The sequence below is a fragment of the Silene latifolia genome, chromosome 8 (assembly GCF_048544455.1).
Source record: "Silene latifolia isolate original U9 population chromosome 8, ASM4854445v1, whole genome shotgun sequence".
NCBI classification, from domain to species: Eukaryota; Viridiplantae; Streptophyta; class Magnoliopsida; order Caryophyllales; family Caryophyllaceae; genus Silene; species Silene latifolia.
The window spans coordinates 3,650,162-3,668,893 of record NC_133533.1 but is presented as its reverse complement, the minus strand read 5'-3'; the positions used below and the strand labels follow the sequence as shown (position 1 = coordinate 3,668,893).

Sequence of the window (18,732 nt, the reverse complement as noted above, 5' to 3'; positions counted from 1 at the left end):
TACAGTTTCAAAAGCAGGGATAAAACATCATACAATAATTTAAGGAAGGGAAAAAAACATTTTTATTTCAACCTACAGAAAATCAAGGTGATTACATTCATACAATCATACATTCATACTCCATAAATAAAAAGGGTAAAAATTGCACCAAGCAAAAAAAAAAATTACCACCTCATGACCATAACCATGCAAACGTACGTACAATAATCAAAATCAAGAAGAAAACTCAATCTTCATACTCTTAATAACAATCCCATCTTTGCCTGATCGAGGAATCAAAGTTACCGTTACACCTTCATCATCATCAGCTCCTAAATCTTCAATAATCTCCGTTAATCCAAGCCTTAATGTAGTCTTAACCTTTTTACTATGATCGTCGCCACGCTTGTGTTTATGAGGTACATTAACAAAACTCCCTGCATACTCGGTCCTAATTTTCGTCTTTTTTGAAGGAATATCGTCTTCATCGTTGATATACACGTCGAATTTGACATATACATGTTTGTCGACTTCGATATGGATCTCGAGAACCTCTTCTTCGTGTTCTTTCTCCTTCTTGCTCCTCGATTTCTTAGGCCTCTGGACGTCTGTGCGTAGCACAGTGTTTAGAGGCCTAGGAAATTTGACTTTTGTGGAGTTTGAGTTCATGGCATTTGCGGGTTTGGGTGTTGAGAATAAGGTCTTAAGTTTAGACGGTCTTGGAGTTGGTCGAGCGTTGACCCAAGGTAAGTCAACGTTTTGGTAAGTGTACCCTAACTTTTTGGGGTCTAAGCAATCTTTGACTCTTACACGTACGGCTTGTGCATTTTCATCATAGAAAATAAATGACGCATTTAACCAATCAGGATCGGTAAAGTCTTTTCTATTACCACCTAAGGTTTTCCATAAAAACCACATACGGTCGATATTACAATGGTGGGCATAAAATATTGGATCTCGCGCTGCCGCGTAAAATGTCCCCATGTCCTCACCATTGGGCTGGTTCGGGTCACCAGCCCAAACGTGAACTGGACCATGAGGGACATTTTCTAGGGAGCCAGATCCAGGGTTAGGGTCATCCCCAGCACGAAAAGGTTGTCCCATGAACAACCTATTGGTTCTCGAGTTAGACACCATTTGTCGGTACATAACACTAAGGTTACCCGCGATTATATCATCATCAGTCTCATCACTATCATCCCGTCCATCGTAATTCAGATCTACAACCCTAGGGGGTTGATGGTCTCCATTACGAAGACGATCATATAAAGGTGAGCCTGTATCAGTATACATGGCAGGCATCTGCATGCCTGCCGGTGTATCCCAATTCCAAAAAGGAAGGGCAAAAGTCGGGTCATCAATTAACTTACCTAATATTCTTTCAAAAAAGTAAAGATATAACCTATGAAAAGGTAAAAAAATCCAAGAATCATGGACTTGAATGTCTAGATTTGTAAACCCTAATTGAGTGTAACCTCCATTACAATAAGCACAATGAACATTAGCTTGTTGTAAAAAATTACGTGGATCACTAGAAGGTAAGGCCTTCATTAGGGTTATAGCCTTGAAAAACTTTTGTTTATATTGTTCATCAACTAGATGAGCCGCAAGGCGTACTCGTAAAATATTAGGAACAGGTGGGACCTTAAAATCGATAACATTTGTAGCCTTTGGCGGACAACAGTTTAAACCATTGAAAGCTGGACCGCACCTGGCTAGGTCTGTTGTGAGAGGGGAGGCTAGGGTTTCTGGTGCGGCTGTGAGAGTCCCAGCCGCACCATATAGACCCCCTAGCCCAATAAGCATATTTCTTCTATCAAACTTAGTATTAGTAATATTACTATTGTTTTCATTACTATTGGACGTTGTTTTAGGGTTTTGGGCATCGTCTTTGGTCGATTTACACGATATTTTTGGTATCGAGCCATGGCTTCGAGTCGTGAAAAATCGAGATTTATGGAAGAGAAGGGTAGAAGAAATGTGCTTGGTTGATGAGATTGTGGTGATATTGTTAGGAGGACAACAAGGGTGAGAGGCCATTGCAACTACTTTGATTTTTAGTAGTAATAAAATGGGTCGTTTAATAAGCTATATATGCACAAGAGTGGAAAGATATAACTATATAAAACTTCATTAATTATTTTTATTGTTGAATTCTATGCAATAACACCATGGATATGCCGGCTTGATTTCAGGAAAAATGTCTAATTTTTTAATTTTTTCAATAATTATTGTGTAAGATTGTTGTATGGTGCGACAGATAAAAAGTAGTCACTTTATGACAAACAATGACTATTTTATGATAAAAAGATGGACACTTTTTAACATAAAATGATTACTTTTATATGATCGCATCAGAGTACCATACGACCGCCTCATACTAAATTGCACAAATAGGATTATACATCCTGTTGTACAAAAGCATTGTACATCAGGCCCATATAATATATGATTAACAATCTATAGCCCATTAAAAAAAATTAAAATTTTTACTTCAACAACGTAAAACTTAAGGTATTGTAGTTCTCTCTTTACCAAAAGTTCCCCTTTCCCCCAAATTTGATCTTATATAATATTTCAATGTCTATAAACTCGTAAATAGTACGCACATGAATAATACGAGTTATTATTATATACAAAAAAAACATGAGCTTAAAAAATTCAAGTTAAAAAGAATACGAGCTATTATGAGAAGAATACGAGCTACTTTGAAAAGAACACGAGCTTGAACTAAATTGTAATGTATGGAAAAGATACGAGTTATTAAGAAAAGAGTATGAGTTATTATAAAAAGAATTCGAGTTAAATTTTATGTAATGTGCTTTCAAAAAAACATGACCAAATAATGTTTCAGATGTTATCGTATTTCATAACTAAATGTCTATGAACTCATAAATTGTACGCACATGAAGAATACGAGCTATTTTTTTAAAAAAAAAGAGCTAATAAGAATACGAGCTATTATGAGAAGAATGTGAGCTATTATAAAAAGAACACGAGCTTGAACTAAATTGTAATGTATGAAAAGAATACGAGTTATTAAGAAAAGAATATGAGTTATTATGAAAAGAATTCGAGCTTAAATTTATAGGAAATATAGTTTAAAAAAAACACGACCTAATTCAAACAGATTTGTAAGATGAGATTCCATTATTTATATAATCTAAATCCCGATCAAAACTCGTTTTTTTCCCATTGATGATGATACCTTTTGATGTTTCATCTGCCGTTGAAGCTTCTCTCACCGTGATGGTAAAAATCAATTAAATTCATATTGATTCTGATTGAAGAATGGGAGATATAATAGTTGTTAAAATAATTTAAAAGGAGAAGATTAGTTAACTACATAATGGAGGAAGATGGAGATCAAAATATAGAAGCAGTTAGAGAGAGAAGAGGAGTTGAATTGAATTACGTAGTCTTGGTTTTAGGGTTTAACATATAAAAGTAGTTGAGGAAGACTAAAATAACCTTGGATGTATAATGCTATTGTACATCCAGTTGTATAGTCTATAAACTGACTAAATTGCTGTCGATTTTCACAAAAATTTAATATGTTATCTACACTGACGGAATATCTCTTTTTATAGGTCATCCTTGATATATTCGTATGAGAATTTGAATTGTTAGTGATTGTCATTAAAGTTTACTCCATTGTTCTCTTACATAAGACATTGTTTAAAATTAATTTAATTGCATAAAGGTGCATGCTTTATATATAATCTGCTTGTCAATAATTATTTAATATATTGATTTGGTACAATTAATTTGTCTTTGTCTCTCTTATGTGTAATTGCATGGATTTACATGTTTGTTTTTCCAAAGAAAAAAAAATGAATATTACTACATTTATATCAAAATATACGGAGTATAAGCTAAGGTCTAAATGTCTAATATATATACTGAAAATGACTTGTACAAATGGGGCTTGTACAAATGGAGGTGTTAATATGGTAAATATGTATCTGGATAATGACAGGGCGTTATCAGATGGTAACGAGTCTCTCACGTGTTTTATGTATAGTTCTTCATTTTAATATCCTTTACACGAAGTATTCTTGTTGTGAGAGTTGGTATCGATACTCAGTAAGTATTACACTTTTACCCAATACCACTATCTCACTTTTTATAATTGATGGGGCATATTCTGCACCCGCTGACCGAGTCAACATATTGAGCAAGGTCAAAGCTAAAAGACAGCAAGTCAACATATCAACAGCCTAACCGACGCATCCTGTCGGCCTGTCACTTGGGTCTCGGTACTGTTACTAGCCGGCCGAGAGGCATATCCGCGTACTCACATCCAGTCCCCTCGGCATGGAGTCAACCAGGCCTGCCGGCCTGCCATGGGTCCCTCGGCCGAGGGTAAGATAGTCTTTCCACCTGCTCTGCCACTTGGCCACTATGTGACAAAAGGTGAAAGTCTATAAATACTCCACTTCTCTCATTGAGAAAAGGATCCCAAAAACTATCCGAAAATCATCTAATAATCTCACAATCCAATAATCTGGTATAAACTCCCTTATCTCCCTACAATATACTTGGCCAAGTAACATACAACTTATCTCTTTAAGTTTACTGACTTGAGCGTTGGAGTGAGTACGTTCGGCCCCAAGCCGAGCCCTCAGTTTGTTAATCTTTTACAGGAGAGAATACAAGTAAGAGACGAGCAACGACATCATTCAACTAGCTCACGTGGTCACAAAACCTGCTCTGGAATTACACCCGGAACAATAATTATTTAAAAATTTGAATTCACGCTCGACCAATAATAATATTCTTCTGATTAATGTTATTTAGTAGTCTAGTACATGTCATATAACTATGTTAGGGTGCAAACCCATGTCCCACATCGGTAGAATAAAGATGGAAGTTCATCTTTATAAGTGTCTACAAAATATAATAGTATGAGGCCTTTTGGGAAGGAGCCCAAGAGTAAATCCGTGAGGGCTTGGCCCAAAGCGGACAATATTGTACTATTATTGGTTGTGAACACAGATGTAGCAGAGGCCCAACACGTGATATTCACGCTTCCGCACAACAATTGGTATCAGAGTATGAGGCCTTTTGGGAAGGAGCCCAAGAGTAAATCCGTGAGGGCTTGGCCCAAAGCGGACAATATTGTAATATTATTGGTTGTGAACACAGATGTAGCAGAGGCCCAACACGTGATATTCACGCTTCCGCACAACAAGTGGTATCAGAGCCCAAGGTTGAACTTGGGCTAGACACAGAGATTCATCAGGCCAAGACTTGAAGGTGGACGTACACAATAAGACGTGGAACTCCTATAGCTCGAGGGAGAGCTAATATGTTCGCGAGAAGCGACATGGTGGCCGTCCAAGAGAAGATCGTCAGCGACCCGCGCGAGGTGGGTTGAGGCTTAATGGAGGCAACAAAAGCGGTCCATGGTAAGTCCAAAAAAGGCGGTCTGGTGTGATGTGCTGAGGCGGTGGATTCGGACCCAGTCCAGGGTATATTGGATGCAGAGGAGTTTGGTACGCAAGTGTAGCACAAGCCCCGTGAGACACATGGTGTGTCGTTTAAGGGGAGGCTATCAAGACTTGGTGATGCGGGTGTCTAGGTGATGGGGTTGCATGGTGTGGGGAATTCTCCGTGGAGGTCAAGGTCCGAGTCAAGATGATGGTCCTTGGTTTGAGGGGAGGATTGTTAGGGTGCAAACCCATGTCCCACATCGGTAGAATAAAGATGAAAGCTCATCTTTATAAGTGTCTACAAAATATAATAGTATGAGACCTTTTGGGAAGGAACTCAAGAGTAAATCCGTGAGGGCTTGGCCCAAAGCGAACAATATTGTACTATTATTGGTTGTGGACACAGATGTAGCAGAGGCCCAACACGGGATATTCACGCTTCCGCACAACAAACTATATAAGGTCATCTATGGTTGAATATAATCCATTATTCTCTGCACTAGACTACTAGTAGCATTAAAATAGTTTAAATTTATTAATTAAATCAAATTAGAATTTTGGAAGTACTCCGTATGTGGTTGCTTGCAATCTCGTGTAGCTACATGAACATGGGGTGAGCCTTGATCTCAATTCCAATGCATGCTCTTAATTCGCACGTTAACCAATCCAAGAGTACCAATTTGGGATAAACAATAGTTCTTGTTTAAGACGGAATATCCGTTTTATCTATACAACGATTAAACGGACTAAATATTAGCACATGATGATAATAGGGACAAAATTATTCAATTAACGATGATTTTTTTAGAGACTATTAACATTGAAATTATACAAGACTTGTAGAATATTTGGATATTCACATAAGTTGATTAAATTAGCATTATTATTTTTTTGAGGTAAACACCCAAAAGGGCTTAATTCAATAACGAAATATTAAAGAGAACAACATTGTTAACGATCGGCGGCAAGTCACCATCCCATACCGTTTTACCTACAAAACTAGAATTAAAATGAGCAAGCGCATGAGCCACACAATTATTGGTTCGACTAGTATGTGACCATCGCAACGAACTAAACAAAATACTAAGAGCTAGAATATCATCTAATATAGCCGAAAGAATACTCCGCCCATGTCGCATGCTTTGTAGATCTTCGATGACCTGCAAGCAATCGCTCTCCACGACCACATCTCGATGTCCTCTCCGTGCACCTTCTTGAACTCCGTCAAGGATTGCAACAGCTTCGGCAATGGCTGGTTCCCAAGTGTGTGCACGATTGATAGCCATCCCCCACAAGGCCGCCCCATATTCATCTCTGCAGATTGCTCCCGTACCCACACCAAGCCCGTCCTGCACTCCCGCATCCTCATTAACCTTCACCACTCCCCTCGATGGAGCCATCCATCCTTCAGCCCGATCATCAACTCTCCTACGTCCTCCGCTCCTGTTTTTTTTACCACCCAAGTCCATCCAGCCACTCTCCTCAGCAAGAACATCATACACCCTACGTACCACCTTAGTCGGGCCAATCTCCACCCCATCAAAGACCACCCTATTACTATGTTCCCATAAAGCCCAACATCCTACCATAAACTTCCCATAATCCGCCTCACCAATTTCCCTCTACCGATACTCCACCCACTCCCTCACACCGCTTCCCCTGACTTCCTCTTCCTCACATGGCAGCCCAATCCCATCCCATACCCAATTAGCCACCCAACAATTACAAAACAAATGAAGACTCGACTCATTATGGGAATGACAAAAAGAACAGAAAGAAGACTCACCTCCCACTCGAGACGCGATGTTTGCCCTTGTTGCTAGTGCTTCATTACACAACTGCCAGAAGAAGAGCTTCACACGGGGCCAAACCGAGACCTTCCAGAGCTTATTCCATAACCACTTCTCTCTTTCCCAATTCGACATATCAGCCATATCCACCGTGTCCCCAGCCAACATTTTATATGTAGTACGAACCGAATAGAAGCCATCCTTTTCGTGCACCCAATACCACAGATCACCAGCTTCATTCATTTGGGCTAAGCCGAATATTAGTAATTCGTTCTATCTCGAAAGGCAAAAAGAACTGGTTAATCTTCTCGGTCCACCACCCCCACCATCCGGTTTTAGCAGTTCAGCGACCTCCATCGTCTCACAACCAGCTGGGCATGGCGAGATAACACGGCCTGATTGCGTACTTGGGATCCACGCATTCCCCCAAATCAACGTGCCTCGGCCATTGCCAATTCGCCGTCTCATCCCTTGCTCGAGAACCGACCGCGCACCCACAATACCTCGCCAAGTATAGCTAGGATTGTTTCCAACCATAGCACTCATGAAATCCCCATGGGATAATATTTAGCTTTCATTAGTCGAGACCATAACGAAGTCGGGTTTACCACAAGACGCCACGCTTGCTTTCCCAGTAACGCGAGATTAAAGAAGCAGAAATCTCGAAAACCCATTCCTCCAACACACTTTGGCCGTGTTAATTTCCTCCACGAAACCCACGACAAACCCTTTCTCCCTTCCTCATGTCCCCACCAAAAACGAGACACAATCTTTCTAAGTTCATCACAAAAATTAGCCGGAATTTGAAACACACTCATCACATAGGTGGTGGAGTAATTTTTCCTTGAGGTCTTTGATTCTGTCTATACCTTGTTAGTTTTGGACTTTTGGGGGGAAGAATCGGATTTGAAATACCTCTACGATATGAATGACAAGAAGGGCGCGTGCAAATATCCCGACAATAATATATTAACTAAAAATTAATAAATTGTATATTTTCATCAGAAAACTTTTCCTACCATCGTAACACCATGCAATAAAACACTTTGCTTTGGTCTAGAAAAAAATGGATTTCATGTGAACTCATTTACGATAATTAGTTTGAAATCAAACCAAACATCAAATCGTTAATTTTAATTTTTGAAAGAAAAAAAGAGTGTAGTCATTGTCAAAATCTTGTACAATATCATCTCACTATTGATCAATCTAATTTTGTACAGACAAAACTTACAATTTACAAGTATACCAAATCTTTTGTACAAAGAGTTCAAAATATATAAGCTACGCAAAATCTTATTTCAGACGGGCAGTTTTCCCGTCTGAAATAAGACCGACAAAATGTTGCCATTTTTTAAGAGAATGTAACCATTTAATCTATAAAATGTTATTACTAGATGTGTCACTTTTTACCCTGAAAATAATGGGAAAAATAATGGTAACATGTTATCAGAAAATACAAACATTTTATTGTCAAATGACAACATGTTGTCCGTCTTATTTCAGACCAAAAGCAGTGGTCTGAAGCAATAAGCTAAGGTCTAATATACTGAAAATGACGTGTACAAATGGGGCTTGTACAAATGGAGGTGTTAATATGGTAAATATATATCTGGATAATGATAGGGCATTATCGGATGATACCGAGCCTCTCACATGTTTTATGTATAGTTCTTCATTTTAATATCCTTTACACGGAGTATTCTGGTTGTGAAAGTTAGTATCGATACTTAGTAAGTATCACCCAATAACACTATCTCACCTTTTATAATTATTTAAAAATTTGAATTCTCGCTCGACCAATAATAATATTCTTCTGATTAATGTTAATTTAGTAGTCTATTAGTACATGCCATATACCTATGTAAGGTCATCTATGGTTGAATATAATCCATTATTCTCTGCACTAGACCACTAGTAGCATTAAAATAGTTTAACTTAATTTATTAATTAAATCAAATTAGAATTTTGGAAGTATGTGGTTGCTTGCAATCTCGTGTAGCTACATGAACATGGGGGTGAGCCTTGATCTCAATTCCAATGCAGGCTCTTAATTCGCACGTTAACCAATCCAAGAGTACCAATTTGGGATAAACAATAGTTCTTGCTCAAGACGGAATATCCGTTTTATCTATAAAACGGATTAAATATTAGCACATGATAATACTCCCTCCAATTCATCATAATGATCCCCTTTGACATGAGCACAATACTTAAGAAAAATGAATAAAAATGAATAAAGGACAAATGTGGGGTTTGTTGATAGGAGAGAGATGAATTATTAGAAGTTAAATAAGGAGTTGTGAGGCCAAAACATTAAGAAAAGTAATAAAATAAGAGTAAAAGAGTTGTGTGGGGTTTGGAAATAGGAGAGAGATGAATAAAATAAGAGTAAATGTTACCAAAAAAGGAAAGGAGAACATTACTTGAATAATCCGTTTCGGGAAAGAGGTAACATTATAGCGAATTGGAAGGAGTAATAGGGACAAAATTATTCAATTAACAATGATTTTTTAAATACTATTTAACATCGAAATTATACAAGACTTGCAAAATATTTAGATATTCACATATATCGATTAAAATTAGAGTTGATCATACGTGTTGTCGTGGTGGAGTACTTTTTTTCTTGAGGCCTTTGATTCTGTCTATACGTTGTTAATTTTGGACTTTTGAGGGGAAGAATCGGATTTGAAATACCTTTACGATATGAATGATAATTTTGGACTTTTAGGGGAAGAATCGAATTTGAAATACCTTTACGATATGAATGACAAGAAGGGCGCGTACAAATATCCCGACAATAATATATTAACTAAAAATTAAGAAATTGTATATTTTCATCAAAAAACTTTTCCTACAATCGTAACACCATGCAATATAACACTTTGCTTTGGTCCAGAAAAAACTGGATTTCATGTGAACTCATTTACGATAATTAGTTTGAAATCAAACCAAACATCAAATTGTTAATTTTAAACAATGAAAGAGAAAAAGAGTGTAGTCATTGTCAAATTCTTTCACAATATCAATCTAATTTTGTACAAACAAAACTTACAATTTACGAGTATACCAAATCTTTTGTACAAAGTGCTTGATATTTCCACGGTCCAATTCACTATCCACGGGATGACAGTTTAATATTTTAGTGGACACGTGTCTTTTATACTATACAAAAATCCGTGGCTGTATACATTATTCCCGTGGATTTAGGCGCGCCCAAAAAAAAAAAAAAAAATAGGGGGTTACTCATTTGTTTGTAGTACCCGGGACCGATTCGATTTCGAGGGCTAATTCTTTAGTCAAGTTTTCAGCCCTCTCGTCTTGCCCTCCTGCGAACATGTACACTTTGTAGGCCAATTGGAAAACCCTCCATAACATTTTGGTTTGCCTTTCTATTTTTGCCATTTCGTCGTCGTTTGATGGCGTCTTTGTCGCTTTTCTCTCCTACAATCGTGATAATAATTAGACATGGCAAACAGATCAACTAGCAAATCGGCCATTTGGGTATGTAACATGTTCTATGTATTAAGTCCGGTCAATTTGACTAGGTCGCTCAGATAAATTTTGCCAAGTTTTACCGATAATGTTAAAAGAATTACTACTTATCCATCTATTCATTTTATTTTGATACGTTTGTTGAGCCTATGTAAAGAATATTTTAATTAAACGTACAGAAATTCGGTTGAAAGTTACCTTGATGGCCAACTCCATGCACCTTGACGAAACATTAATTGCTGCTTCCTTTATCTTAACAAGGATATGGAAGTCAAAATGAATATTATGGCTCTGTAGCATATCTGTATCTTCCTTTTTAGTCCGTTCCATGTCCTCCAATTGTTTTTTAATCTGAAAATATACTTTCGATTTTTAACTATTTGGTTGTTTCATAAATACATTTTAATTAGTTCCTTGATTTCGGGTTGAATGTTTCTTAGTATGCCGATTTTATATCATGGTACTCTCGTGAGCTAGGGATGGACACCGGTCCAAAACCGGAATCGGCAAAAAATATGAACGGGACCGGACTACAAAAATTCCGGATCGGAACCGGACCGTAAAAATTCAGGTTCAAGACCGGACCAGACCGGTTGGACCGGAATTTGCCATAATATGCCCACCTTTTCAAATTCCGGTCCATTGGACCGGATCGGAATGGTTGGACCGGATTATAATATATTTTTAAGAAAAAAAATAAAAAAAAATTATTCTGTTCCAAACCGGTCCGGACCGGAATAAAACGGTATCGGACCGGACCATACCGGAAACCGAAATCTTAGAAAAGGGTGGACCGGAGACCAGACCGGAATTTTTAATTCCGGTTTCGGTTCCGGTCCGGTCCGGTCCATTTTTCCAATCCGGACCTTATGCCCACTCCTACTCGTGACTCGTGAGTGAATGTTTCTTAGTATGTCGATTTTATATCATTAGCGTTTGTCCAGAGGTCACACATTAGAAAACCCGAGTTCTTAATTCTAAAGCAAATGTAATATTAGGAAGTTTTTCGGAGGAAGTGTAGTAAATATTCGTGTTATTGCGATTTGCGACCATTTTAATCACGATATGTATTTATTTAGTTAACTTACCTTAGTGATGTATCGTTCAAATGTGTCGAGAAGCTGTGGTAAAGGAGAATCAAATTTCCAGTTTTGTAGATCAGTTAGTATTCCATTGAGCTTGCTGTACATTGATCCTGCCATCCTTAAGGCTTCTAGTTTCTTTAATGGAAAACCTTCAAATCTCGCGATCATCTAAAACAAAACAATGTAAACTCGACATCATTTAACACGTTTGACATAATAACAACATTATCCCAGCACAAATACTATCCTATAACCAGTTGTATAATAGCATTGTACAACCGCTTCAAAGTTGTTGAGCTCTTACAGAAAGCTGTTGAGCTATTTTACAAGTTATTGAGCTTTTTTATGAAGTTATTGAGTTTAATAATTATTCTGTTAAGCTCAATAACTTTATAACATAGCTCGATAATTTTGTTAATAAAGCTCGACAACTTTGTAACAAAGCTCCACTACATTGAATAAGTTGTATATACAACCAGTTGTATAATACATTAACTGTTATCCCAGTACGTTAAAATTAATAAAGTACGAGGTTGAGAAGAAGGAAATTCAGATTCGTACTTGGTTTTCGTCTGTGAGAATTCCAAGCTTGGATTCAACTTGTTTGTGGAAGTTAAAGAGTTCATCCATGTCCTTGGTCGTAAATGTGGTTAGCGCCGCTTGCATCTCCTTGAACGATTTCCCGTGTTTTTCTACATCTTCTTCAATTTGCTTGAAGAAGGGTGAACTGAAACACAACTTTAACAGGTTAGCGTCTTAATGGTTTCACTTACTGTAAATTAAGGGGGTTAGATGTACGCAATCTTACTTTTTAGTCATCTCTGCTAACGCGTCAGCCATACTTTTTCCTTTACCGTCACTAGCACCTCCACCACCGATCTTCTTTGCTTGAGATGTTTTCCCGGTTAACAACGATCCTTCCATCTTTTGCTTAAGAGTCCTAAACAACTTTCCCATGTTAGGTGATCTTTTCAAAGTTGTGGTCTTCTTTGTAGGTAGAGATCTTAGGCCACCAGGAGGCGGTGGCGGAACTCCACCTTTGTTTCCCATTGGCATGGGTGGAGGTGGTGCAGGAGTCCCTCCTTTTAAGCCAATAGGTGGTGGAGGTGGAGGCGGTGTAGCATTCCCACCTTTTGGGCCACTGGGTACTGATAAGTCAACAGCTGATGAAGGTGGTGCAAGAAATGCCGGTACTGATAAGTCAACAGCTGATGAAGGTGGTGCAAGAAATGCCGGTACTGATAACTCAACAGCTGATGAAGGTGGTGCAAGAAATGCCGGTACTGATAAGTCAACAGCTGATGAAGGTGGTGCAAGAAATGCCGGTACTGATAAGTCAACAGCTGATGAAGGTGGTGCAAGAAATGCAGATCGATAACTCAACAGCTGATGAAGGTGGTGCAAGAAATGTCGGTACTGATAAGTCAACAGCTGATGAAGGTGGTGCAAGAAATGCCGGTACTGATAAGTCAACAGCTGATGAAGGTGGTGCAAGAAATGCCGGTACTGATAAGTCAACAGCTGATGAAGGTGATGGTGGCGGTTCTGGGTGAATTACTTTGATAGGTTGGAATGTAGATACCGATGATTCAATATTTGATGACGGATGAGGAGATGGTAGCAGTGATGAAGGTGGCGGTACAAGAGTCGCTTGCAATTGAACTTGAGCTACTTCGCCTACTTGAGGCATTTGTTGTACTAATGTTGCGTCATTAGAGTCCACACTTTCCGCCTCAATGAGCATTGCACACGATTCTTGTACACGACTTTCAAGGCTCACACCCGATCCCATTTTTTCGAGTTTCCTCTGATTTTGCATTCTGTTCTTCATAACCTTACTGAATGAAAGCCTGTTTGAGCCCTTAGGACTCAGTTTTTGGATAGCCTGAACCCTTAGGCTTCCAAGACGCGGAGCACTATAGCCACCATGCTTCAATGTTGGTGACCTTGGTAGTACTGATGTTGGTTTTCGAGGTGAATGACGAACTGTTTGGCTATCATACTCTTCAGATTTTCGACGTTGATCCATTGGTAACCTGCCAAAAGAAACGCGCCTTAACCCATAATCCGTCTTTGGCTGTTCATCCTCGTTTATTGCGACAAAGCTTTCTTTCCCTTCCCTATTGATTCCGTCCAATAATGTTACCATTATCTTAGCTGCAACATATTCATGACAGTAATCAAATTATCATCAGACTACATTTAGACGATTCATAATGAAAACTGCGTTGAAAATTGCATCGACCGACAGAATAATTAAGAACTGCATACAGTTTACAATCGACCTGGGATATTCTCTCGAACTTTTTCGTTTTCTAAGGTGTACCCCTCGTTTTTCACTAAAAAACTTTGATCAACAATAGTTCTCTGTTACGAGTTCAGAAAACCGTAATTTTTTTTCCAAACCAATTATCTCGTCGAGGTCTTGAATTTGAAAAAAAAATTCACCGCTTTTTGAACTCGTAGCAGATAGTTATGGTTGGTCAAACCTTTTTTAACGAATAAATTTTAACCGACCATAATTCCCGACTACGAGTTGAGACATCGCTGAATTTTTTTTCAAACTGAAGACCTTTTAAAGACGTTCAATTTGAAAAAAAAAAGTTTTATCGTATTCTAAACTTGTAGCCAAGAGTTATTGACGGTCAAAATCTTTTTTTGCAAGAATTGAGGGGTACGCGAGAGAATATCTTTTTTTTTTTTGTAGGGGTGTAAAGGGAGCAAAACAAAGCCAGGGCGAATTATGTTGCTGACGGAATTTGAACCCAGGTCATGAATATCACGCCTCGTGACTTTACCAACTAAGCGAGCCTGCTTTATCACGTCTTTTTCAATGACAAAGAACAATAGTGAAATCTTGAATCACACATATGCATCTTTGAAAGAGTCTTAGCTTTCTTACCAAGTTCATCCAATGGGACTTTTTCAACATCTCCATACTTGAATTTATCCCTGACATTGGCATCCTCTATCGACGACGGGTCTCCTATGCATTTCAGGATTTCATAGAAGCAAATCAATGCCTGATTTACCATGAAATTCCTGTTATTAGTAGAATAAGTTCATATTATATCATCATAACAGAGTTATTATCATAGGCAGAGTTTCCGAACCTGATGTGTGCTCCTTTCTTTCAGTTTTTCGGTTGGTAGACACGGTACAAATTCCGGCTGCATGAATAAAAAGTCGAAAATCCATGTTACAAAAGTTACGTCGAGTAGCAGAGCTAGGGTTTATCGATCCCTCTTAAGTCGTGACTTTAGTTAGCAACGACGTTAATAACAAGAGTACTAATTTAATTAGCAACGACGTTAAAAACTTACAAACCTACAAATGTGGACTAATTTAATTAGCAACGACGTTAATAATAAAAGTACTCATGACCCGAGTCAAAACCCGTTAAAAAAACTATGGTACCTCATGTATTGGAACCGCGGCATTAAGAGGAGGAAAGTCAAAGATATCTCTAAATGCCGTGATTTTCTTTTTGAGCTCCATGAACACGACGGAGTTGTCGTCGTGAATTCCTCCATTCGACTTGTTCGTTAAGCTTCTCATTTCCTTCCATTCTTGTTCCAAAGGTACCTCTGATAAATTCGCAACCTACAAGAACACAAGTTCATTATTTACGACCAGACTTTTATTAACAACATTAATTATCCCAGTAGTTCAAAAGCTCGTTCTTAAGACATGGTCAAGTAACACTAGTAATAACTAAATAAAAACAGAGAAATATAAAAGTCGGATTTTTTCTAAAACATACTTCTAAAGATTTATTTGATTCTTTACGTTTGATAAATACAAGTCGTAGAATAGAAGGGCGTAACATAGTAGGTTTAGAGACCTTACCATCATGTATAATTCGACGAAAAAGTGAGTAATTTGATAAAAATTGACAAAACTATCTCAAAACTTTTTGGATTTTGTTAGTTTGTTGTTTGTTTGCAAGATGATCACTTGTTTTCACAAAAAGATTGTAGAAGACAAAAAAAATGGGATAAGGGAAAAAAAAATGTAGAAAATAAAGGAAGAAAAATGCTACAAGAAAAATAAATGCTACCAATTTGAATGTTTTTGTACGAAATTAATAGGAAAGTGCGACATGGTCATGGTAGCATGGGACTAGCTATTAAAAAAATAGGTTATTATGCCTTGTCTATTAAGGAATTTGATGATTAGTGTTGATGAAACGAGTGACGAGGAAATTAATCGAACTTACGCGGTCAGATTATTTGAAATATATTACACATTGTTGATAAGACGTAAGAGTGTATGATAGGGATGAAAAATAATTATATAAATTATTTGATATGTTTTTACAAAATATGGTTGTATCTCTTATGTATATGTTTTTTTACAAAATAAAAAGGAGTATCGACTTGCGGTATGAAGAGATGAGGTGGGGTGGATTCGAGCTTTCAGCGAGCTTAATGGTAGTGAACTAGTGATGTTGGGTTCGGACTTCGGAGGAGTTTGAAAGAGCGACGAATGGTGTAGTTGTCGAAAGTTCAATCACTGATGGAGCAAAGATTTTAACTTAGTGGGGGCGAATTGGTAATAATATAAAGGAAAGTCGAAAATTATTTGAAAACTAAAAGCGTTGAAATTTTTATTTTTCATGAAAGCGTGCGTCCATGTTAGCCTCCTAACTCTACCACTTTATTCTATTGATATGGAGTTAAAGATGGAAGTGGGTTGTGTTAGGTCGTACCTCATGTTGGCCTATCGTGTCTGTAGGCGAAAAGGGCACGGCCCAGGCCCACGGATGTGGGCTTCGTGCCGGTGAAATTAATGAAATGTGGCTCAGGCACAACTCATAGCGTGTGGTGTCGTGCTTGAGTGTGCCAAGCTTTTACTGCACTCAAGTCTTGTTTCTTTATATTTTGGGTGTGTCTAAGCGTGCCAATAGACCTGTCAAAACTCGACCCGACCCGTAAACCCGACCCGACCCGTTTTCTTAGGGTTACAAACCCGGTTTTCTCGACCCGCGACCCGTTTGACCCGAACCCGAAATGACCCGTTATTTTAGGGTCGAGACCCGACCCGAACGGGTCGACCCGTTGGGTCAAGAGAAAATCATGAATTTTACTAAAAATATTATTATTTATATACTCCCTCCAATTCGCTATAATGTTCCCTGTTTCCCAAAACGGATTATTCAGGTAATGTTCCCCTTTCCTTTTTTAGTAACTTTTTTCTCTTATTTTATTCATTTCTCTCTCCTATAATCAAACCCCACATAACTTTTTTACTCCTATTTTATTACTTTTCTTACTATTTTGGCCCCACAACTCATTATTTAACTCCTATTAATTCATCTCTCTCTCCTAACATCAACCCCACCAATGTCCTTTATTCATTTTTAATAGTATTTCTTAAGTATCGTGCCAAAAGCAAATGGGAACAATATAACGAATTGGAGGGAGTATTATATTTGAAAATATAGTTAAAAAATTATTTTTTTATTACTTAAAATTAAAAATTCAACTAAAAAGTCAATTTTATATAACTTTTATAATATTTAATAATAAAATTGATGGGGCATATTCTGCACCGCTGACCCAGTCAACATATTGAGCAAGGTCAAGGGTATCCACAGCAAAGTCAACAACTCAGACAGTCTAGCCGATTGAGCCCATCTATCTGTCACTTGGGTCTCGGCGACAACTAGCCGGTAGGGGCACATATCCGCGTACTCATATCCAAGACCCTCGGCGAGCCTGCCACAGGTCCATCGGCCGAGGGTACAACGGTCTTTCCACCTGATAGCCACATGGCCACTTGGCCACTACGTGACAAAAGGTGAATGCCTATAAATACTCCTCAACCTTCATTGAGGAGAGGATCCAGAAATTAACCTAATAACCACTATTCATCTGGTAATATCTTCCTTATCTATCTACAATACACTCTTAGCCAAGTTACAACAACTTCTCTCTAAGTTTACTGACTTGAGCGTCGGAGTGAGTACGCTCGGCCAAAGCCGAGCCCTCAGTTTGTTCATCGTTTCAGGAGACCGCGAGGAGGATTCAAGTAAGGACATCATTCCACTAGCGACGAGTGGTATCAAATATCTGCTCTGGAATTACACCCGGAACAAAAATAATTATTAAAAAAACTTTATTTTAATAATTATATCAATATAGTTATTGTATATGATGAATATGACTAAAATAATAATTTAAAATATATTTAATTTTTTAAAAAAATATTTTCTAAATAAAAAAAATCGTTTAAAAAAGGCGTTAAAAATTATTTCTTGACCCGTATTCTGACCCTAACCCGACCCGTGACCCGTATGACCCGACCCGTATCTGACCCGACCCGTATTTGACCCGACCCGTATGACCCGAGTCGTATGACAGGTCTACGTGCCATGTCTGAGATAGGGACAATCTTTTTTCTCAAACTTCGGCTCAGGCACAGCCCACAGCTCATGGTGTGTTGGGCCATATCAATCTTATGTCGTGCTAAATAAGACCATGGGCCGTGCTAGGCGTGTCGGTCCAACGACCCGCATACCCACTTCCATCTCTATGTGGATTTGGACAAGTCCAAATGTGGGAAGGTGATCCTGTATGGATTTAGGATGTTCCTTAAAAAGTGATGACTTGTGGAGTCAAATAGGCTGTAAGCCTGTAAGTTGACCTTATAAATGAGTCATAAACTCATAATATAGTCCATTCACAAGTAGTATCAGTTTGTGTCCAGGGTCATTTCACAGCATAAGGATGCTTTTCATTTCTTTCTTTTTTCATTTTCTCCGTAAAAATCATACAATTATAGTTTCTACTGTATACCTATTATTTCTTTATTTTCAAGCATAAAATTAGAGTCGTTGAATGACGCTAGTCGCTAGAATACATTTTGAGCCGTTAAAAAGAAATGGACTATCTATTTCAATTAGAGTCGTTGAATGACGCTAGTCGCTAGAATACATTTTGAGCC

The 18,732-nt window shown here is 38.1% G+C and overlaps 2 protein-coding genes across 2 annotated transcripts; both read right to left on the bottom strand.

Moving 5' to 3' along the window:
- Window positions 1-213: 213 nt before the first annotated feature.
- Window positions 214-2,019, bottom strand: LOC141597553 (polyphenol oxidase, chloroplastic-like). The gene has a single exon (XM_074418021.1). The coding sequence runs from the start codon at window positions 2,017-2,019 to the stop codon at window positions 214-216; it is 1,806 nt and encodes a 601-aa protein (XP_074274122.1).
- A 4,309-nt stretch (window positions 2,020-6,328) lies between these two features.
- Window positions 6,329-7,003, bottom strand: LOC141597552 (uncharacterized). The gene has a single exon (XM_074418020.1). It carries the CDS (start codon window positions 7,001-7,003, stop codon window positions 6,329-6,331), a length of 675 nt encoding a protein of 224 aa, XP_074274121.1.
- Between the last annotated feature and the right edge of the window lie 11,729 nt (window positions 7,004-18,732).